This window comes from Macaca thibetana, chromosome 6 (assembly GCF_024542745.1).
Source record: "Macaca thibetana thibetana isolate TM-01 chromosome 6, ASM2454274v1, whole genome shotgun sequence".
NCBI lineage: Eukaryota > Metazoa > Chordata > Mammalia > Primates > Cercopithecidae > Macaca > Macaca thibetana.
In genome coordinates this window covers 67,227,622-67,251,872 of record NC_065583.1, presented here as the reverse complement: position 1 = coordinate 67,251,872, position 24,251 = coordinate 67,227,622, and the positions used below count along the sequence as shown (strand labels likewise).

At 41.2% G+C, this 24,251-nt stretch overlaps 1 protein-coding gene across 1 annotated transcript in view; it reads left to right on the top strand.

Annotated features, from left to right (window-relative positions):
• KCNN2 (potassium calcium-activated channel subfamily N member 2) overlaps window positions 1-24,251 on the top strand; it is a 427,681-nt gene that overhangs the window by 281,673 nt on the left and 121,757 nt on the right. The window contains exons 3-5 of the mRNA XM_050793051.1: window positions 1,438-1,643; window positions 2,477-3,768; window positions 4,402-4,497. Of these exons, the coding sequence (XP_050649008.1) occupies window positions 1,622-1,643; window positions 2,477-3,768; window positions 4,402-4,497 (1,410 nt within the window). The 5' untranslated portion in view covers window positions 1,438-1,621. The remainder of the gene's footprint in view (window positions 1-1,437; window positions 1,644-2,476; window positions 3,769-4,401; window positions 4,498-24,251) is intronic.

Below are 24,251 nucleotides of genomic sequence, written 5' to 3'. Positions count from 1 at the left end.
TATTTGACAAAGTCAGTTTGACACAAGGGATGCAGCCATTATTTTTCTTATGACAGTTCCGAAACTGTAGAACTTTATATCCAATTTAATGCTGGCAACAACTATTGTGGTATTTCGGGGGTGGAGGCTATGTAATCTTTTTTCTAAATTTATGAATCGCTAATAAAAATATTTATTAATTTATCATAATGTTCCTTTGAAGTATTTAGATTTCTAAGGATGAATCAAACATTTTCACTCAATTGCTACCCGTAGCAACTGGAAAGCTATATAATTTGTTGAAAAGGGTCCTAATACATGTTTGATGGATTTTCTGCATGAGTTGAATTTCTTTTTCAGACCAGAAGGTTAGTAACTTTTCATAGGGAAACTTCTATTTTAATTCAAATTCCTTCTCAGAATTGTTTTTAATAGTTATGCTTTCCACACAATTCATGCAGTATCTACTCAGCTGCCCCGAAGACTCAATTAGCTTCGTGATCCTAAACAAGTTTTACTGAATTGTCATTTTGAAGATACAGAACAAAAATAACAATAGATGATAAAAACAAAATGCTGTCTCTGATTGTTAGCCACTAAATTATATTCTTGACGAAGACCATTGAGAAATTCAAGTCCGGACAGTATTCATTATCTCAAGTCCAGGGCGATGGGACTAACAGCAGCTCTGCGCCCCCCACCCCTTTTTTTCTGCTGAATGTTTATTTGCACGTACAAAAAAATTAAAATTGTTTAACATGTGTCCAAAGAATATCATAAAATGAATTATTCACTCCGTGACACTGAAAGCACACGCACGCACACTCTTAAAAGCAGATACCAGGTAAGCAACTTTAGGGCAGCTGCCGAGTAGAATATCAAGACATCGGATCCAGCTGAGAATTCCAATTACCTAATGACCTAATGAGGGTGATCCGCTTTCACTCTAATTTCTAGGTCTAATTCGTTGTAATAGTCTCTATCATAAAAATCAGGCTTTAAAATAATTTAAAATGGAAAGAAATATTCAACGGGCCAATTTCTTTCATCTTCTTTAGGGGGAGACGGGAATTTGAATTCACAAAGAAATGCCAATGTAAAGACTTAAGATGGAGCAGAAACAAAGAACCTTCAAAAGGATCACCATGGTGTTGCTGCATCTCCTAGAAGAACACAGCGCAGGGAGTTTGTGAGACACCAAGTGCAATTTGTGTTAGTTTATTAGGGAGTAAATAAAAAATGATACCGAACTCCAACAAACCTCCAGCACTGTCCGTGGGCAGCGATTATTCAGCCCAAGCTATCATTCTTAATAATTTCTCTGCCAGGCTGCGACTACCGGGGTGAATCAGCCCGTCCCAGGCCCCTCTCCCACCCGCCGCTGCAGTTAGGACTTGGCAAAGATGCTCGATGTTTGCGTTATTTGTGACCGGTCTTTGCTTTGTGTCTGCGCTGCAGGTGAGGAGGAGGAAGAGGAGCAAAAGAGGAGCTGGAGGCCGGCGGTGACTGAGCAGCCCCCACACCTTTGAGCGAGCCGCCTGCCTCTCCACCGCTTGGAAAGCCCTCGGACCTCCGGATTCGGGCTGCCGGAGAGCCTGAGCGCCAGAGCCCAGCAGCCGGCGGCCGGGGGCGCCAGCCCCTCATGTTCCGGAGAAGGCGCAAATGTGAGCTGGCGGTAGCGGGGAAAGCCCTCCGCCCCCGCCAGGGGGACCCGGGAAGCCCTGCCTGCTCTGCTGGCGGACTGCGGGGATCCCCTCCTCCGGCCCCGCCCCCACCCTCCCCCAGCCCGGGTGCCGAGGCTGTTAACCCTACCCGCGCCGCAGCGCACTCGGGCTAGAGCGCCGCGCACCCAATCCAGACTCCAGAGCCCGCCGGCGGGGAAAGATCCGGGCGCGGGGTCGGCTGTGATCCCGCAGCGGCCAAGGCAGGGCTCAGGCCCCGGGATTCTCCCCACACGCTACCGCACTGGCGTAGCCGGCCGCCAAACTTTTTCTCCCCAAAGCCAGTGCCCCCGCAGTTACTTGGCGGGCAGCCGGCAGCCCACTCTCGGCGGGATGATCTGGGAGAAGCGGGCGTGGGACGAGGGGGGCTGCTGTTTTGCAGCCCTACGAGGCATGCAGGCGGAGAAGTGGTCGGGGTTCAACACCGTCCCTGCGCCTGCCCCCTGGCCAGGATGGCCCGACGTGCTGCAGTGGCTGGCGCAGGTGATCCGGGCAGCGCATCCGGCACTAGTCAGGGGGGCAGCGGCATGGGAGGGAGGGGCGCCTTTCTCTTTTCTCCTCCTCCTGCAGCCCAGCTGCACTGCGTGGGGGCTCGCCATCTCCGGCAGGGCTGAGGGGCGCACGCAAACAGCAGGTGGAATCCCTGCCCTGGAGCGCCCTGGCTCTGGACTGCACCCCCCAGGGTTTCTGTCCTGCAGATTCCCATCCCCATCTTTCTCTGCCACACACGCTTCCCTTAGCCGCGCGCGCCGCAAACTCAGTCTCGGTCCCCGCAGGTGATGTCATGCCCATTGTTTTGGTGCGCCCAACCAATCGGACTCGCCGCCTGGATTCTACCGGAGCCGGCATGGGCCCTTCCTCGCACCAGCAGCAGGAGTCCCCGCTCCCGACCATAACGCATTGCGCAGGGTGCACCACCGCTTGGTCTCCCTGCAGCTTTAACAGCCCTGACATGGAAACCCCATTGCAGTTCCAGCGCGGCTTCTTCCCAGAGCAGCCGCCGCCGCCGCCGCGCTCCTCACACCTGCATTGCCAGCAGCAGCAGCAGAGCCAGGACAAGCCGTGCCCGCCCTTCGCGCCCCTCCCGCACCCTCACCACCACCCGCACCTCGCGCACCAGCAGCCGGCCAGCGGCGGCAGCAGCCCATGCCTCCGGTGCAACAGCTGCTCCTCCTCCGGTGCCCCGGCGGCGGGGGCGGGGGATAACCTGTCCCTGCTGCTCCGCACCTCCTCTCCCGGCGGCGCCTTCCGGACCCGCACCTCCTCGCCGCTGTCGGGCTCGTCGTGCTGCTGCTGCTGCTGCTCATCGCGCCGGGGCAGCCAGCTCAATGTGAGCGAGCTGACGCCGTCCAGCCATGCCAGTGCGCTCCGGCAGCAGTACGCGCAGCAGCCCGCGTCCGCCTCCCAGTACCACCAGTGCCACAGCCTGCAGCCCGCCGCCAGCCCCACGGGCAGCCTTGGCAGCCTGGGCTCCGGGCCCCCGCTCTCGCACCACCACCACCACCCGCACCCGGCGCACCACCAGCACCACCAGCCCCAGGCGCGCCGCGAGAGCAACCCCTTCACCGAAATAGCCATGAGCAGCTGCAGGTACAACGGGGGCGTCATGCGGCCGCTCAGCAACTTGAGCGCGTCCCGCCGGAACCTGCACGAGATGGATTCAGAGGCACAGCCCCTGCAGCCCCCTGCGTCTGTCGGAGGAGGTGGCGGCGCGTCCTCCCCGTCTGCAGCCGCTGCTGCTGCCGCCGCCGCCGCCGCTTCGTCCTCAGCCCCCGAGATCGTGGTGTCTAAGCCCGAGCACAACAACTCCAACAACCTGGCGCTCTATGGAACCGGCGGCGGAGGCAGCACCGGAGGAGGCGGCGGCGGTGGCGGGAGCGGGCACGGCAGCAGCAGTGGCACCAAGTCCAGCAAAAAGAAAAACCAGAACATCGGCTACAAGCTGGGCCACCGGCGCGCCCTGTTCGAAAAGCGCAAGCGGCTCAGCGACTACGCGCTCATCTTCGGCATGTTCGGCATCGTGGTCATGGTCATCGAGACCGAGCTGTCGTGGGGCGCCTACGACAAGGTACCGGCTTGAACCCTTGCCCACGCTACTGGAGTCGGGGCACTGGGTGGTTGGGATGGGCACTGGCGGGGACCCTTTGCCTGCGGGTCCCAGCCTCCCCAGAACTATGAAGTGAGCCAGCCAGGACAGCGGGCGCGTCTAGTACGCGCATCCCTAGTCAGCTAAACAACTCAGAGATGAACCCTTTCCGCGTGCAGCCAAAGTTCTCGAGGCAGTTAAGAGTGCCCAGCGCATTCGCGCACCTTTAGTAAGTGGTTCTGGGAGTCGGTGGAAACCACCTGTGTTCATCCCCTGGTGAATTATGTTTAGAAGGGCCCTTTCAACCCGCTCTCTTGAACTCAGGAGGAAGTTCCTCTCTGGTTTTGCTAGCCTGGAGCAGCAGCGCTTCGTTCCTCTATGGCGTGGACCCGGCAGCCCAGCCACGCGTCTTTCCAGTCTTTCCAGGTCTACTCTCATCTCTTGGTTTTGAGGCTGAATGATCTGACAGATCACAGAGCCAAGACAGGTGCACCCCTCTCCCCTTATCTTCCTTCTGTGAGTTCAGGTCCACCTGCGGGGGACTGACTGACTCTGGGGGCCTGGAAGGTGGTTAAAAGTGCTTCTTTCTTAAAAGTGCTTCTGTCTGTGTTGCAGGCGTCGCTGTATTCCTTAGCTCTGAAATGCCTTATCAGTCTCTCCACGATCATCCTGCTCGGTCTGATCATCGTGTACCACGCCAGGGAAATACAGGTAACTTAGGTCCTGCTGTTTATGAATGACCCAAAGCCCTGCAGTCAGCCTAGAGAAACGCGAGGCAGCAGAGGCTTTTTCCAAGCCGTCATGTCCTTGCTTGAGGTTACAGAAGACACACGCTGTATTGTTATGTTAGCACCTGACCTGTTCTTTCAGGAAGTGGAAAACAACACAAGGCAGGGTAGCAAATAAGCATGCACCATTTTCGGAGATGTATTTGTTGGACTCAAGATTTTTACTTCCCCTCAATAGGCGGATCCTTTTCTCCAGATCAGTCACATTTTGTTCCTTAAGGCCAGTTATGCTCTAGTTTTAATCTAGAATGAACTTTTGTTCTTGTCTGAGATACCTCTTCCTAGTGGGTGCGTCATTATGGGAGATTGTATCTATATAATCTTCTATAATTTAGGGTAGAGAAGAAAATTGAGTGATGAGTTGCTGGCTAATTTATTAAATGAGATATGGGAAAAGATCTAACCATTTCCTAAATCCCCCACCATTAAAAAAAAACTGTTGTAAGTTTAGAATGCAAATTGTGTATATCCAATCATTAAGTATTTTTAAAAATGTAATTTAACAGTTAAGGCCACTGTCCTTGTGAGTTTTTTTTTGTTTTTTTTTTTTTTTCCTAATTTATTTTGTTTAAATGCAGCCAGGAGCTCTATATTTGGCTGTTAGTATCCATATCAGAATGCTCTATCAAACTTATGGGTCATCTTGTCAGTTGTTAGCCTACAAAGGAATATTAAGGCTTTTAAATTAAATTAAGTATAGAGTTTTCGAAAATTAGATTGGGATTTTTTTCAGCTTAGAATTTGCACTGTGTGGGAGGTGTGGTGGCTCAGGCCTGTGGTCCTGGTGCGTGAGAATTTGCACTATGTATTTTCTGATTTTTTTTTTTCTTTTTTGAGCAGTTGTTAGACATTTGGTGGTACTATGAGACCCTTAATTTAGGCCATCTTCCTTTAGACTGCCTCAGTTTTAAGCTGCCTTTCAATTTAAAACCTTATATAGGATTTGCCATTGAAGTCATTTAGTATTAATTTAAATTAAATTAATTTTAAATTAGTAACTAGCAAACACAAAGTAAATATGGGAGAAATCATTTTTAATGATTGCCCAGACAAAATAATGATGCACATTACTCCAAGTGCGGAGGGAGAAATTATTTCACCTTGCCTTTATATTTGTAAAACTTTGAAAAATGTGTTTTTGAAGGGATGAGGTTGGAGAATAATTAGAAAGAGTGAGACTACTCGGGAAATAAATAACAAAACTGCACTGCCAAAATGAGATGAACACATTTAAATTTTTTAAAGTTTTAACAGTTTACATAGATTCATCTTTAATTCAATACTAGGGATGGTGGGCTTTTGAGATTCTTTTTGAAGATTTTAAAGATATACTAAAATATAACTTAAACATTAGAAATTTGTCTTTTCATTTTGACTTGAAGAGTAGACAATTAGAGCTGGAAGGAACAAAATAGGTTTAATGGTCCTTTGACTCAATTTACAGATAAGGAATCTGAAATCAGCAGAGGTAGCTTGCCGGGCCACACAGCTAGACAGTGCACAGTGAGAACCAGCCCTGTCCTAGCTTCCAGGCCATAATGCTTCCCTCTGCGATCTGCTGCTACATGCCAAAAACCTTGAAACATGGATATTTCTTTTTCTGCAGTTTCCCTCTAAATCCAAAAGTTTGGTATATAAATTCACTTAAACTTAAAAGATTATTCCAAAATGTTCTTACATATTTTTTAAAATCAAGTTAACTTGAAAAATATTTTGCTTAGTGATTCTGAAATGAGAGACCTTGCTGGGTTTTATTAAATATCACCTTTGTGTTATTGCCTGTTCCTTGTGAAAATCACACAGCTAAACAAACATTCATGGGGGAGGACATTTGCTGGTATTAACATCAAGAACAAAGTGTCTTGAAAACACTGACTCTTTAAGAATCACTGGGAGATTTTTTGAAGTAATTCATAGGAGTCTAAAAAGAGCTAACAAATGTTAACTATTTATTTAAAGAAATTAGTATCATATTAGAATGCTTGAAATTTACAGAAATTAATAAAAAAGCATCATATTTTTATAGATTAATGCTTGAAAGCATTCCACTCATTGGGTAATTTAGAGGATGATTTCAGTTATGCATGTGCACATGTATTTTGATTAGGGTATGTATTGCATGGGTGAGAAAAATGACATGGAATGACTCTCCACGGCAAATATGCACAATGAACTTCCTTACTGTTGGGCAACATAAACGTTATAGAATGTTATATGTTTTAAAATTGGGTTTATTTTATATGATATGTGGCTTCTGTTAAACTCACTACACTTAAGATAATTTCAAAATAGATGTTTGGGTCATATCATTTAATTATTTTGGATGTAGGTTTTTTACTCGGTATATTATGTAAAGGGATTTCTCCTTTAAGCTGAAACTCCAAATTCTTATATGAGATACGTTTATTTAAAAAATAAAATAAAATGGAGAAGGGTCAAATAAATGTGAAGACCCTGAAATAGAAGTCAAGAACCAGAAAAAAGTAGCGATGTTCTAATTCGTCCAGAGAAGAGCGTCAACAGGGCTGTCAAATACCTTACTCTGAAACGCAATGAAACCAACTGCCCAGGCTTATGTATATGCGTGGAAAATGACGAATTACGCCCCCCTCCTTGTTTATTTATTGATGTCACTGCTGTACGTGTATTTTTTTCATAAAAAGTTTTAAGCTAATGAGCACTTCCCAACTCATGCTAAATGATTCCAAATATATCAATTAACTTTGAGTTAGGAAACTAAATGCAAGGTTATGCTGCCATTCATAGCATGTCCTTGGATGTAGCATATAATCTAAAAGAACAGTTTTGCTTTTTCTTTTTAGCATATCAGTATGATAATCAGATAGTTAAAGCTAGCCAGTGTAGATTTCTGGTGCATGATATGATTTCTCACTGCATTCAGGAAAAGTAAGTGTTATAACTGACTTTCTGGCTCTATGTCCTCTGGAATTGCTTAATGAAGCAAGAGGAGGCCCTGACATTTTCATGGAGAACCTTGGAAAGCAAGTCTGTGTGACCTTTTGTAAAATGTTTATACACACTCTGGCAAAATAAGATGGTTCAGGTGAGTCATGGACGGAAGTACTTGAATTAAAACAGTATGATGGGGAGGCTTTGTAAGATACCAGCTCAGTAAATTTCAGCTTTGGTGTCATTTTTCAGTACCACAGACAGCTCAGTGCACCAGGCAACAATTTTGTTCATTTTACTAATTACTTTTATTCCTTACTACCGAAAGTGAAATCACATTTTTGGTCGTAATACTTATAAAATATCAGATTGAGTAGTAGTAGTTTTTAGCTAAGGAGATATTAGACTTTTTCAGGTGATAATGAACTTGTTTTCTCTATCAGTAAAGCTAAAAAATAAATGAATGAACGCATAAAGAAATTGTAATAAATGCCTATGTATCATGACTTTCTGACAAAAGAAAACATAGTAGGGATTATTTTTATACAGTTTGGAAAGGTCCCTTGATATTAAGTAAGTAGCCTCCCTACCTCAAGTCTCAAGGTCAAATTATAGGTAAAACAGAAACATGCTTTTTAGTGACTTTTTTTTTCCCCCCCACCCCGCAGCGGGGTTGGAGATATGTCTCTGACAGAATAAGTACAAAACAAAGTTCAACTATTCTTTGAGATCTTCAACATCAGAAATTTTCAGTGTAGCTTCCATGTCATCTTTTCAGCTTTAGTATACTATTATTTTTCTTATAGAGGTAATTTTAGATGAAAGAGTTGTTTAGTATTTTGAGGTAGGCAAACATAAGATTCTAGCGGGGACAGAAAACCCGTTAGACTAGTGCCTGATCGGTCTGGATCTCATGGGTCTTGGAAGAATGGCAGATGATATACTTTGAATTGGAAAACATTTTCATTTCATTTGTTTGTTTTTGTAATATACAGCTGACTTTTGAACAACATGGGTGAACTGTATGGATCCACTTATACACAGATTTTTTTTCAGTAAATATAGTGGGCCCTCCATATCCGTGGGTTCTGTATCAGCAAAAGTACAATATTCACTGGCTGTAAAACCCTCATATGGAGGATTGACTTTTCATTTATGTGGGTTGCAAAGTGCTGAAAGATTTAAGTACACCTGGATTTTGGTGTCTGTGGGGTTCCTGGAACTAATCCCCTGTGGTTACCAAGCGACAACTGTAATTATGTAATAAATAGCGTTAGGGAAAGCAGTGATTTTATTTGTTATGTTTTATGATGGAATCATGCTTTTCATCATCTTTCAAGTTAGCTTTTCAGAGATGGACTCTATAGCTCTATAATCGGAAGAACAGAAATAAAAATTTCCCTTCATTCATGCACCAAGGCCACAGAAAAGAGGAAACAGTGAGTGAGGGTGGGGGCCTCACCTGGACTGGTTGGGGAGGGATGGTCCCTGTCTACTAGTAGGCTCTGTGGTTTGCTATATGAAGGCTCAAGTCTGAAGAAGAAGGAAAGAATGTTCTCTTTTCTACTTCTACAGAGAGCAAACAGGTGTTTGCAGACCATGCAGGAAATACTGCATATAGTTACTATTTTTATTAATGAAATAACCAATACACATAATAAAAGTAATTCAAACAGTACAGCAGAGTTTAGAATAAAAAGTGAAAGTCATATTCTCTCAGTCATGTTTCTCAGAGGTAACCACTTTTAAGTTATATATATAAATGCCTTCAGAACTTCAATACAGAATATTTAGGTATACACCCATACCTTGCTGATATTCTGTAGTGTATCTTGGAGGTTTATCCTCAGCAGCAGTAGGGACCTATTTCTTTTTTTTTAGCAGGTACATAAGATCCTATTCTATGGATGTACTGTGGTTTACTATCTGAGAGCTGATAGGCAATTTGGAGTTTTCTAAGTTTTTGCTGTTACAAGTAATATTACAGTGAACATCCTTATATATTTATTTTAATCTATTTAGAGTATGTACATATGGTAAATTTTCAGCAGTGAGACTGCTGAATCAAAGAGAGTTTGCATTTTAAATGGAAAGGTATGGCCCACTAGTCTTCTAGAAAGGCCGTCAGAGTTTATGTCTCTGCTTTCTCACACATTATTCCTCCACAGCATTGTCAACACTGGATGCTATAAAAAGATTTATTAAAGAAATCTTAAAAGTTTACCATTTTCTTGCGAAACATTTTTTGGTGACAAATTGTTTAAGGACAAAGCTCAAGGTCTCAGGCTTCTTTGCATCTATTTTGTAGTATCTAGCAGTGCGTTATCTAATCTGCTGGCAAATGGAGTTATCAGAAGCAAGTGTTTGCCAAAGTTTTATTATTTCCGTTAAAAAAATTTGCATCCTGGCTAACATGGTGAAACCTCGTCTCCACTAAAAATACCAAAAAAATCAGCCAGGCATGGTGGTGGCATGCACCTGTAATCCCAGCTACTCAGGAGGCTGAGGCAGAGAATGGCCTGAACCTGGGAGGCGGAGCTTGCAGTGAGCCAAGATCGTGTCACCGCACTCCAGCCTGGGTGACAGAGTAAGACTCTGTCTCAAAATAAATAAATAATAAAATAAGATTTGGAGGAGGTTGTTGAAGGAAGCTAAAAAAGTAGAAGAAATTATCTTGGATTGGTCTTAAGTTTTCTGCTATGGTAGTTTCATGTACCTATGAGGTAGATAAAAATTATAGCAACAGGTTGAAGGTAAGACTCTAAAAGATAGTGAGGTAGAAAACTTGCCTGAATTCCTTTGTTGAGTGGTTTTCAGCTCAGTGACTGATGTCTATATTGCCAGCAACCTCTACATCAGAAGTAATGAGATGCTCAGTCCCTTTGACTTTGTGTATACACTGTAGTAACGAAATCACTCAGGACTAATTTTCTCTGCCTGCCTGTGTAAAGATCTCTGCATTATTAATGGGTGTAACACTAAATAAAGCGATCCTGGTGTGTTTACAGAGCAGCATCACAAATGAATGAAGAGTGGAACTTTAGGTTTACCACAAATGGGTTTTCTAGAGCATCCATCCTGTTTCTGGGCCATGTTTTGTACAGTTCAGAGATAAAGGCACTGTGGACTGTCATCATCCCAAACCACACTTGGCAGGGAGCACCATAGCAGCCTGCACTGATTTAATTTCAGAGAAGTTATATTCGGTTAGGATAGGAAGTGGTTTTGTGGGGTTGTTTTAGAGAGAGTTTCTACTCATTAAGAAATAATGTAATATTTGCTACTTTGGGAGTATATTTTCAACCTGAAAGTCCTTAAGAATTCTATTTATAAAACTAGAAAACACACAGAGGGATCTTTATTATTATTGAACCCAGTATCCCACCCAGCACGAGAATGTCCTTTATGTCATTTTTAATAAAAGTGAGTCACCCAGTTCCTGCTTAAACTCTTTTCCTGAGATTGTGAGTTCATACACGTACAAGGCTGTTTCATTCTTAGCTCTTATTTTTAGTAAGATTTTATGTTCAGGTGAAGTCTCATTTTTATATATTCCGTATTCAACATTTTAAAAGTTTTTGAGGTCTGCAAATGCAATGAGGAATAAGACAGGAGGGGCCCTTTCCTCTTGGAGCTGATATTCCAAGGAGGAGGGGTTAAAGAGAGACAAAAATCAATAATAAAATTTTTGGAAGTTGTGATCAATTCCCTAGAGGAGAGACAAAGGGCTGAGATAGAAAGTTGGGAGATAAGGGTTGCATACATCAGACAGGACAATCAAGGGAGGACTGTCTGAGGAAGTGACATTTAAACTGAGACATAAAAGGAAAGGAGTAGCCAGTATTGCCAGAGTCTGGGAACTACCTGTGTGAAGGTCTCATGACCAGGAATTTACTGTGCTTAAGCAAATGAGAGCAAACCAGCATAGCATAGCCCAAGCAGGAGCAGAATGGTACCAAATAGAGTAGGAGGGGATAAAGGGACCTGGTTTTCAAGGATCTTGAGGCAATGGTAAGGATTTATGGATTTTTTTCTTTTTCCCTGACGTGCAGGAGGGAAGTCGGTTAAGAGTTTAAAGCAGGCAAGGGTCATGATCCAGCTTAATGTTTAAGCAGGCCTTGTTTTGATGCTGTCAGAATTGGCCTGGATACTATTAGGAAGTTGTTGGCAAGCTGTTTCATAGAGAGAGATGATGCTCACCTGGCTTAATAGCATTCTTGCTTGTAGCAGCCATAAAGATGAGAAGTGGGCTGATTGGAGGCCTGTGTTAGAGGTAGAACTTACTTACCATTGGACAGAATGTGGCAGGTAAGGGCAAGGGTCAATACAAAGATGATTGATGGGGTTCTGGCTGGAGCAGCTGAGTGTATTGTGCTGAGAAGGGAAGACTCAAATTGAGAAGCAGGGTGTAGAATCAGGAATTTCTTTTGGCATAATAGATTTGAAATTCTGCTGATTGTATATGAGAGTCTGGAGTGCAGAGGAAGTCTGTACCGGATATTTAAATTTGGGAGTTATCAGCACAGAGACTATTTAAACCCACAGGAATTGATGAAATCACTGAGAGAGAATAGAAAAATGAGAAGGTTGAGAGTTGATCATTCTCTGACATCTAGAGGTTGAGTAAAGAACTAGAAAGAGGAGACAAGAATGAATTGTCCCTGAGGTGAAGGAGTCTAAGAGATAGGAGTGTTTTAAGGAGGGCATAGCACTCTATATTGAATGCTACCAAGGTCTGTTAATATGGGGTAGAGAAGTGGTTTTTGGATTTGGAAAATTGAAGGTCATTGCTGACCTTGATGAGCCATTTCTGTGGAGTAGTAGAGACAGAAATAGACTGTAAGTTCTAGCATAAAAGAATAAGTTGATTTCCCTTTTCACAGGATCACAGAGCAAACATTTTAACATTAGATCCATTTAAATGCCCTCCTAGTTAAATAGTCCCAATTTCTTTGAATATTCCTTCTCAGACATTGAATGTACCTGATCACAACCTTCTGGACTTACTCAGTTATGTTGAATTTCCTCTTCAAATGAGAAGGTCAGAAATATACTCAACACTTTCAGATAGGATCTTCCAGTGGGGTTAACGCTCTTCATCAAAAATGCTATATTATACTGACTCTTATTAGTCTAAAATGGTCATTGCTTCACAGAAATTTGCCCAGTGACACTTGTAAAATTGTTATTGAGCTAAATGCTCAGCTTTACGTTTACTAACCCTTTTAAATAGCGTCTTGATTTCAGACCAGCATGTCAGCCTGTCAGAATTGTTTGAATCAATGCTAATGTTTATTTGAAAATCCTGTGTATGGATGATCTATAGAATTGGAAGACTCCAGAGTTTACATTGGTGCTAGATTCTGTTCCAGAAACGTGGTCAATATTGGTGGCTTTTACTTGGTTTGGATACCTGTCATTGACATATTTGACTCTTCTTTCTTACTTTTGTGCTAGCTATGAGTCTGAAAAGTGAACCTTTGGACAAGACAAGGTCAGAGTTTAGAAGTAGGCCCTTTTTGTTGTTGTGAGTCATCTGCTCATCCATGATGTTTGAACTCTGTGAACTCTGTCAGCCACTTCACATTTCTCTAGTTTGTGTACAAGAATTTTATGAGGACTGTCTGATCCCTTGTTAGAATTCACATTTTCTGTGTATACTGCAGTGTCAGGATCTTTCAGTCTATTAGTGATATCCAAGAAGGAAGTAAGACTGATTTGCTTGTAATTTTAGTGTATAATATAGGCTTCATGACCTAATCCCTTTACTCATAAAAATTTTATTTTTTCCCTTCAGATTATAAAATTAATAACTATTCATGTTAGGAAATTTGTGAAACATAGGAAAATATGAAAAGTAATATAAATTAGTCTAATCTTGCCACCCAGTGATGACTATTATTTATGATATTGTGTATTTATATAAAGCATATGGACATGCTATTTGATATGTTGCTGTATAAGGAGATTTTATATTCTCTTCATATAACTTTTTATTGTTTTTTCCTCATGTTTAAACATTCTTAATATTGTAGGTGCAAGTTTTCTTTCATTATGTAAATATAATCAATTTAATTATTTTCCCTATTTTGGACACTTAAAATTAGAAATAACATATTTTAAACATTTTTATAACAAATACCCTTGCAGATTAACTTTTGTGAGCATCTCTGGTGATTTCCTAAGGATAAACTGCCAAGAGAGAAATTACTGAATTAAAGGGTATTTAAGACAACTGATAGCTTGTAAAATTATTCTCCCAAAAGTTTTTATCAGTCCTTTTATTTTTAAAGTGCTTTCAAACCACTTTATGAAATGTGGTTTATTGAACTGATCTAGCAATTTCTGCAGTATCTAGGCTTAAGAGTGCCAGGTAGCATTGAGTACTGTGATGTGTAAATCTGGCAATTTGCTTCCCTGTGGTCTCCTATACCTTCCTAATTCTCCGTGATCTTGGTTTTGAAATATTGGCTAAAAAGGCTTCTAAAAGGGTATCACTTTTGAATAGTTAAAAACAATTATATAGAAACAATGGGAAAGCAATATTGGAAGATAACTTTGTCTCCAAATATTCCCAATTGTTTTCATTATGGGAAGCTTTAAAACCCGTGATTTCTGACAATTTTTCTCTCTAAACTTTCCTGCTGAGCAGAGCAATAGGACTCTCCTTTGTGTTGACTGTTTTTACAACACAGTCTTGTGGCTTTGTGCATTCATTCTCAGCTCTGCCACTAATCAGCTGTGTGACCATGGACAAGTTACTTAATCTCTCTGAACTTCAACTTCCTTCTCTGTAAAATGGGGAATACAGAGTACCTCTCTCATGGGGTTGTTATGAAGATTAAGTAAGGTTTTATATATATATATATATATTACTTAGAAGACTGCCTGGCATGTGGTAAGGGCTATTTACATGTCAACGGTTGGTTATTGTTCACTATTTTGGAGTTTGTTGGAGTGGAAGGGGTGGAATTGGAGCCCAGCTTCTCTGGGCTTTAGAAAACAGTGATTTTTTTTTTTTCCATACGAAACTTATGAGAGAGAACAGGAAAAAAAAAAAAGGGGCCATTCAAGCAGTGTTTATTAGTTTATTAACACATAATCTAGGGTGTGTGTGTGCAAGCACGTGCATATTTTTAAATGAAAGCTTTTGCTGTCTATTAAGGACAGCCATTTGTTTTTTTAAACAGATTTAGTTCTGAATCTTCCTGTGAGGAGGTTGACTATCTTAGGTGAGAAGTAATAATTTTGTCTGTTAGGTTTCAGATCTGTAATGAGTGTTCAGGTACTGTGATGTTAGGCTAACAGTTTTTACTAAAATGGCCATTTTCCACGTAAACTTACCATGGGTGTGGCTTCATCTTGGAATCAAGGCCCTTTCTGTGCTACATTAACTTCTTCAGGCATCACAGCTAACTGCCTCTCCTCACCACTAATTAGGACCCTGGTGACTTAAAAGAATTAAGTGAAGCACTCCGGAAAGTAAGCAAAGGGAATCATTTGGATGATGGAAAATTCTGGTATTAAACTCCTGCTGAAAGGGGATAAGAGGTAGTAAACAGCCTAAGGCATACATGCAAATGACTGTAGTTGGCAGTATTTCTGTCTGTATTCTTTGTAGGTCTACAGGATATTTAAATAAAAAGTGTTTTTTTCTTTTTCTGGACTGGGTTTATTTCTGGTGAGAGTTTTGTTTTCTTTGCTACCCTCAGCCACAGTGCTTGGAGTACAGTGGTCTGAAAGAACTGGGAAGAATTTCTTTGTGTAAATATGACAAATAACATCTCGAAATATTCTGAGTACAGTGATTGTTTTACTTTTTATCAGGGAGCTTGTATCTTTTCTGTTTTATTTCAAATAATCATCAATTGAATCTACATTCTGTCCATTCTTTGTTTAGAATAATGTGTTATCGTTGAGTGAGTTTTGGACTTTGCTTTTCGAATTTATAGGACACATTGGGATTTATACATTGTAAACTTGGAATGAATTATGTAGACCATTCTAACAACTGATATTCTGTATCAATAATGTGTCCTTTGCTTCCTTTAATATTCTGGGCATTTTTGCCTGATTATGTAACTATCTGTAGTGATTATCTAGTTTTAAGATGGGATTGTTTTCAGGTAATTTGGCCGCTGAGACTTTATTGTCTGGTTGCTGAGTTAGTTGTCTTCTGTCAGGAAGCTTTCGTGTTCCAGGGGAAATTCTATGCGATATTTGCATATTAGTTTTGACAAAGACATACTGATTTTTCAGGAGAAAGCATAAAACACTATAGTATGCTTATCAAGCTTTTCACCTTGGATAGTACTTTTCTTAGAATAGTGTCTCCCGTCACAGGGTTAAAAATTGCATGGGTGCTAATTCATGAACTGTTTAATTTTTTACTGTGTGGCTAAGGGAAACTATACCCTAGCTTTGGATAGTAGAGTATTTAAGAAATTGATAGTAGAGTGTTTAAGAAATTAAAAAGTGCTAATGAGACTGAGTGTTGAGGTTGTATGCATATAATGTGACATAAAAGTGATGGCTGTGGGATGTATAATAGTAGTCTCATGCTTTTTCAGAGATACATCTAATACTTTTAGGTATGTACCCAAGCAAAAGTATTGACTGAAAACTTTGTTTTATTTATGTGGAATTAGCTATGAAGTTTTTAAGACTTAAAAGTCTTAGCTTTTAGAAACTTGCTGTAAGTCAATTTTCATAAAGGTAAATCTAATCTCTCACTTGGAAAAAGTCATATCAGGTTGTCTCTTGAGGTAAGAATACCTGAAGATATGTTTATTTAGGTTTACATGTCATTGGTTTAAAACCTTTAGCTTACTGCTTGAAACTCTTGGTAATGTCGCAAATGTATTAGTGTTGTTGAAAAATATTTTGAGTTATAATTTTACTTCATCAGTAGTATTTTAGTCAAGATTTTACTAGTTGTTCTTATTTGTCAACATCAAAGAGAATATTTGATGAAAATGTGTTGGAGCAGGTGTCTACAATTTAAGCATGGGTGATACAAAGAGAAATCTCCAGTATGCTTATTATTATTATTTTGCAAAAAGAAAGCAACAACAACACAATTCGGGGATGAAAACTATTTTTTAAAACTGTTTTTGATTTTGTATTCACTGGTTCTTGTGGAGTTTTTATATCATTTAAAAAAAAGACTCACAGTGTATATCTGTATCTTTCCTTTAGCATATCTATTTCACACAGTCTCTTTTATCTTTTTTGACAACTGTACCTATTTTTCAGTTGTTAAGTTTTGACCAAATTCTGCTTCACGTCTGAAACGTGTCCTTTGGGTGTTTCTTACACTGGGGAATGAAGATCCAGCCCACTCACTGTCATGTTCACTGTCTCAGTCTGATGCTGTGTGTACAGATTGCTTCAGTGGCAGCTATTTAGAAGTAATGTATCCATCAAATGTGTCTCACACAAGTAGCCACAGAAGGAAAGGGGACATGTGTTTAGGACTTAGTCCCTCAAGCCCATGTCAGAACATCCTTCCTGCACAGAGACTGCACAGAGCACTCAGTGGGTGAGCATCTGCGCTGCAGCATTTACCCAGCAGCAAGAGGTCTCCTCTGCACTAGTGTGCAAGAATGCAGGTGGCCGCAGCAAGGTGATCAGTGTGATGGAAGGTGAGCAGAAGCCTCATCTTCAAAACCCCAGTTATGACCTGCTGCCATATGGGAACACAATTCAGCAAATGAAAAGCAATAGGATGGGGAGGCTGATGGTGAGAAGCGATAGGCTCAGATGCCCTTGCGACATATGCTGTAGCTACATTTCCAGGCTGAATGCAAATTTTCATGAATTTGCTCACATTTCCTCTCTCCTCTGTTGTGTGAATGATGACTTGTACATTCAATGGGGTCCAAGTCGTTGATGATTTTTAACCTTTTTCTTAAACACAATGGGGGAAATTACAATGAAGTGTTACAAGGTACAAGTGTACTTTCCCTTACTGAGGAGATAAAGAGAACAGGTTTTAAAATCATCTCATTGGCCAGCCATGGTGACTCATAGCTGTAATCTCAATGCTTTGGGAGGCTGAGGGGAGACGATTGCTTGAAGGAAGCCAGGAATTGGAGACCAGCCTGGGCAACATAGCAAGACCCCATCTGTGCAAAAATAAATAAATGAAACACTTAGCTGGGCGTGGTAGTGCATGCCTGTAGTCCCGGCTACTTGGGAAGATGGCTTGAGCCCAGGAGTTCAGGGCTGCAGTGAATCATGATTGTACCACCACCCTCCAGTCTGGGCAGAAGAGTGAGCCCCTGTCTCCTAAAAAAAATTTTTAAAAATTATCTCATTGACTTTATTTTAAATTTGCCTATTGGATCCTTTTGAGGAGCAACTCTCCCTACCCAGTGCTCACTGAGACCACCACTGGCTGTGTGTACATAATCTCTCCCTTTTTCGGCTTCCCCAGCCTTGTTTTCATTTAGGAATATTCCTGGGAACATCTGCTGTGTTTTGAGAATACCAGCCATGTCAGGATTCCCACTCTGATCCTGAGGGACATACTGAGGATCCCTGATGCTCTCTAATCCCCCTATGTGCATCATTATGATGGGAGGGTGGAAAAATAAGCCTAAGTGTAACATTTTCCAGTCATGCTGGATGGTATCTGTTGCTTGTACTCGTGTTTATGTTGAATGTTAAAAGCTTGTAAAAAGCAGAAGAGCTGCTGCTTGAAGGTGATAGATGCCACCTGGCTGGGCCTGTCACTGTCCAGCAGGGTGTGGGTGGCAGCACAGAGTGTAGACCCCAAGAGGACAGTGTAAGGGGAGAAGCCCGAGGGATGCCTTCTATCTAGACAGACATTTGTGCCTCTGGAAGCAGCCCAGACACCAGTTAAGAACTTTGGCTCTGGATCCAGACAGATTTGAATTAGAACTCAGTTTTACTCTGTGTGACCATAAGAAGACAGTATTACCCCTCCCAGGCTCATTGTTTCATCTGTAAAATGGAAATAATCATTGTACCTATCTCATTAGATTGTTTTTGGGATTCAGTGAGACAGTGTTGATGAAGAATCTAGCGTGATACCTGCCACATCATAAATGCTGAATAAGTCTTAACTTCTGTTACTATTCTTCTGTCATTGTTACTGCTCTTCTGTCATTATTATTATTAAGTAAATACTGTAGCCTTCACAAGGAAGCAGAGCCTAGAGTCTAGAAGGATCTCAAGATGGGAGGAGGGAAAGGCAATAATGACCCTGTTTCAAGGTACCTGAAAGTTCTGGTAAGAGGGACATTGGGCCGAGAAGGCAAATATTTGCTTAGTTAGAACAGGGATTGGCAAACTGCAGCCCATGGACCAAATCCGCCCCCTGAACAAATCTGGCCTACATGTTTGTATATGAAAAAAACTTTTATTGGAACACAGCCGTGCTCACTTGTTCAGGTATTGATTATTGCCGCTTTTGTGCTACAGTGGCAGGGTTGAGTAGTTGCAACAGAGGCCATATGGCTGGCAAAATGAAAAATATTTGCTTTCTGGGCCTTTTACAGAAAAAGTTTGCCAACTTCTGAGTTAGAGAAGAGGATGATCAGCAAAGGCAAGAAGAAACATGCCTGAAAGTGTTTGTTCTGCCTTTGCATCAAAAGCTATTCTTGGTTCTGATTTTTACTAAGGAAAGTGTGTGGTGGGCAGAGGTTCAGGTAGATGCTGATTGGGAAGTGCAGATTTTTGTAGGTAATAGACTTTCTGTTATGGCCCATATCTCAGTCTTCTGTGTAGGAGTTTGTACCCCTGGGATTGAGGTGGAATCATGTGTTGAATTAGATTTACATCATCACATGCAAGTGGAATGGCTGTAGTTGAAACTTCTCGTGCCTCCGGGTTGGGAGTCATTTTTGGGAGGGGCTGTAAGGAGAGAATGGCCTTGTTTGACCTTTGGTGCTGCATAACTTAGTCTCAGAAAAGCGAGGCATCTCATTGTGGCTTATGATGTTCCGTGACACTGTCGGTGTGGCTTGCCTCAATCATGAAGTGAGACTCATTTGTTTTATGTTGTGAAGAAAGTATTTTATAGCTGACTGTTCTCTAACTCTGTATTTTGCCATAAGAAAGCCACAAATTAAGGTGGGAAGCAGTAAAGAGTGTTTGTTATTTTCTTTTGGTCTGAAGTTCTGGCAGCATGTATAATTTATTAATTTCCTTATTGCTGTTTCTAGTGATTAAAGTTATATTTCATGCAAATAATCTCCATTCTGAGCTGCCTATGGGCAACTCCTCTTGGAAGTCCCTCAGGGCTGCAGCTCAGCACCTCCCAGCCTTGTCATTCCTCTTAGGCCTCCTAGTGGTAGCTGACATTTGCTGTCTTAGAGAAGGGAACCACGGTCCACCTGGGGCCCCAGGGAGGACCCTCGCCATCCCTTTTCTTCTGCCCATCTCCCCACACACTTGCAAGAGTCATCAGGATACTATGGCCGTTCCCTCCTTAGTGTCCTTGGCATTACCTTTGCTCTCTGCTGACAGTCTTGTGCCTTCGTTCTGATTTCCAAACTCACTGACTCTTCCCAGGTCCTCCTGCAATCTCTTTTATGAATATACTTACTGAATATTTTATAAATATTATATAGCATATTATATATTTATAGCATATATTATATAGCTTATATATTATATAGCATATTAATATTTTATAACTGTTATATAGCATAATTATATTGTGGCAGTATAATGAATAACAATATATATCATCTATATTATATGTAAAGTGTAAAAATATATAAGTATAGAAAAGTAATGTGTTATACATGTCATTTACATAATTTATTTTTCTTTTTTTTTTATAATTTATTTATTATTATTATACTTTAAGTTGTAGGGTACATGTGCATAACGTGCAGGTTTGTTACATATGTATACTTCTGCCATGTTGCTGTGTTGCACCCATCAACTCGTCATTTACATCAGGTATAACTCCCAATGCAATCCCTCCCCCCTCCCCCCTCCCCATGATAGGCCCCGGTGTGTGATGTTCCCCTTCCTGAGTCCGAGTGATCTCATTGTTCAGTTCCCACCTATGAGTGAGAACATGCGGTGTTTGGTTTTCTGTTCTTGTGATAGTTTGCTAAGAATGATGGATTCCAGCTGCATCCAAGTCCCTACAAAGGACACAAACTCATCCTTTTTGATGGCTGCATAGTATTCCATGGTGTATATGTGCCACATTTTCTTAATCCAATCTGTCACTGATGGACATTTGGGTTGATTTCAAGTCTTTGCTATTGTGAATAGTGCTGTAATAAACATACGTGTGCATGTGTCTTTATACCAGCATAATTTATAATCCTTTGGGTATATACCCAGTAATGGGATGGCTGGGTCATATGGTACATCTAGTTCTAGATCCTTGAGGAATCGCCATACTGTTTTCCATAATGGTTGAACTAGTTTACAATCCCACCAACAGTGTAAAAGTGTTCCTATTTCTCCACATCCTCTCCAGCACCTGTTGTTTCCTGACTTTTTAATGATTGCCATTCTAACTGGTGTGAGATGGTATCTCATTGTGGTTTTGATTTGCATTTCTCTGATGGCCAGTGATGATGAGCATTTTTTCATGTGTCTGTTGGCTGTATGAATGTCTTCTTTTGAGAAATGTCTGTTCATATCCTTTGCCCACTTTTTGATGGGGTTGTTTTTTTCTTGTAAATTTGTTTGAGTTCTTTGTAGGTTCTGGATATTAGCCCTTTGTCAGATGAGTAGATTGCCAAAATTTTCTCCCATTCTGTAGGTTGCCTGTTCACTCTGATGGTAGTGTCTTTTGCTGTGCAGAAGCTCTTTAGTTTAATGAGATCCCATTTGTCAATTTTGGCTTTTGCTGCCGTTGCTTTTGGTGTTTTAGACATGAAGTCTTTGCCCATGCCTATGTCCTGAATGGTACTACCTAGGTTTTCCTCTAGGATTTTTATGGTATTAGGTCTAACATTTAAGTCTCTAATCCATCTTGAATTAATTTTCGTATAAGGAGTAAGGAAAGGATCCAGTTTCAGCTCTCTACTTATGGCTAGCCAATTTTCCCAGCACCATTTATTAAATAGGGAATCCTTTCCCCATTTCTTGTTTCTCTCAGGTTTGTCAAAGATCAAATGGCTGTAGAGGTGTGGTATTATTTCTGAGGACTCTGTTCTGTTCCATTGGTCTATATCTCTGTTTTGGTACCAGTACCATGCTGTTTTGGTTACTGTAGCCTTGTAGTATAGTTTGAAGTCAGGTAGCATGATGCCTCCAGCTTTGTTCTTTTGACTTAGGATTGTCTTGGAGATGCAGGCTCTTTTTTGGTTCCATATGAACTTTAAAGCAGTTTTTTCCAATTCTGTGAAGAAACTCATTGGTAGCTTGATGGGGATGGCATTGAATCTATAAATTACCTTGGGCAGTATGGCCATTTTCACGATATTGATTTTTCCTATCCATGAGCATGGTATGTTCTTCCATTTGTTTGTGTCCTCTTTTATTTCACTGAGCAGTGGTTTGTAGTTCTCCTTGAAGAGGTCCTTTACATCCTTTGTAAGTTGGATTCCTAGGTATTTGATTCTCTTTGAAGCAATTGTGAATGGAAGTTCATTCCTGATTTGGCTCTCTGTTTGTCTGTTACTGGTGTATAAGAATGCTTGTGATTTTTGCACATTAATTTTGTATCCTGAGACTTTGCTGAAGTTGCTTATCAGCTTAAGGAGATTTTGGGCTGAGACAATGGGGTTTTCTAAATATACAATCATGTCATCTGCAAACAGGGACAATTTGACTTCTTCTTTTCCTAACTGAATACCCTTGATTTCTTTCTCTTGCCTGATTGCCCTAGCCAGAACTTCCAACACTATGTTGAATAGGAGTGGTGAGAGAGGGCATCCCTGTCTTGTGCCAGTTTTCAAAGGGAATTTTTCCAGTTTTTGCCCATTCAGTATGATATTGGCTGTGGATTTGTCATAAATAGCTCTTAATATTTTGAGGTACGTTCCATCAATACCGAATTTATTGAGCGTTTTTAGCATGAAGGGCTGTTGAATTTTGTCAAAAGCCTTTTCTGCATCAATTGAGATAATCATGTGGTTCTTGTCTTTGGTTCTGTTTATATGCTGGATTATGTTTATTGATTTGCAAATGTTGAACCAGCCTTGCATCCCAGGGATGAAGCCCACTTGATCATGGTGGATAATCTTTTTGATGTGTTGCTGAATCCGGTTTGCCAGTATTTTATTGAGGATTTTTGCATCGATGTTCATCAGGGATATTGGTCTAAAATTCTCTTTTTTTGTTGTGTCTCTGCCAGGCTTTGGTATCAGGATGATGTTGGCCTCATAAAATGAGTTAGGGAGGATTCCCTGTTTTTCTATTGATTGGAATAGTTTCAGAAGGAATGGTACCAACTCCTCCTTGTACCTCTGGTAGAATTCAGCTGTAAATCCATCTGGTCCAGGACTTTTTTTGGTTGGTAAGCTATTAATTGTTGCCTCAATTTCAGAGCCTGCTATTGGTCTATTCAGGGATTCAACTTCTTCCTGGTTTAGTCTTGGAAGAGTGTAAGTGTCCAGGAAATTATCCATTTCTTCTAGATTTTCCAGTTTATTTGCGTAGAGGTGTTTATAGTATTCTCTGATGGTAGTTTGTATTTCTGTGGGGTCGGTGGTGATATCCCCTTTATCATTTTTAATTGCGTCGATTTGATTCTTCTCTCTTTTCTTCTTTATTAGTCTGGCTAGTGGTCTGTCAATTTTGTTGATCTTTTCAAAAAACCAACTCCTGGATTCATTGATTTTTTGGAGGGTTTTTTGTGTCTCTATCTCCTTCAGTTCTGCTCTGATCTTAGTTATTTCTTGCCTTCTGCTAGCTTTCGAATGTGTTTGCTCTTGCTTCTCTAGTTCTTTTAATTGCGATGTTAGAGTGTCAATTTTAGATCTTTCCTGCTTTCTCTTGTGGGCATTTAGTGCTATAAATTTCCCTCTACACACTGCTTTAAATGTGTCCCAGAGATTCTGGTATGTTGTATCTTTGTTCTCATTGGTTTCAAAGAACATCTTTATTTCTGCCTTCATTTCGTTATGTACCCAGTAGTCATTCAGGAGCAGGTTGTTCAGTTTCCATGTAGTTGAGCGGTTTTGATTGAGTTTCTTAGTCCTGAGTTCTAGTTTGATTGCACTGTGGTCTGAGAGACAGTTTGTTATAATTTCTGTTCTTGTACATTTGCTGAGGAGTGCTTTACTTCCAATTACGTGGTCAATTTTGGAGTAAGTATGATGTGGTGCTGAGAAGAATGTATATTCTGTTGATTTGGGGTGGAGAGTTCTATAGATGTCTATTAGGTCTGCTTGCTGCAGAGCTGAGTTCAATTCCTGGATATCCTTGTTAACTTTCTGTCTCGTTGATCTGTCTAATGTTGACAGTGGAGTGTTGAAGTCTCCCATTATTATTATATGGGAGTCTAAGTCTCTTTGTAAGTCTCTAAGGACTTGCTTTATGAATCTGGGTGCTCCTGTATTGGGTGCATATATATTTAGGATAGTTAGCTCTTCCTGTTGAATTGATCCCTTTACCATTATGTAATGGCCTTCTTTGTCTCTTTTGATCTTTGATGGTTTAAAGTCTGTTTTATCAGAGACTAGGATTGCAACCCCTGCTTTTTTTTGTTCTCCATTTGCTTGGTAAATCTTCCTCCATCCCTTTATTTTGAGCCTATGTATGTCTCTGCGTGTGAGATGGGTCTCCTGAATACAGCAGACTGATGGGTCTTGACTCTTTATC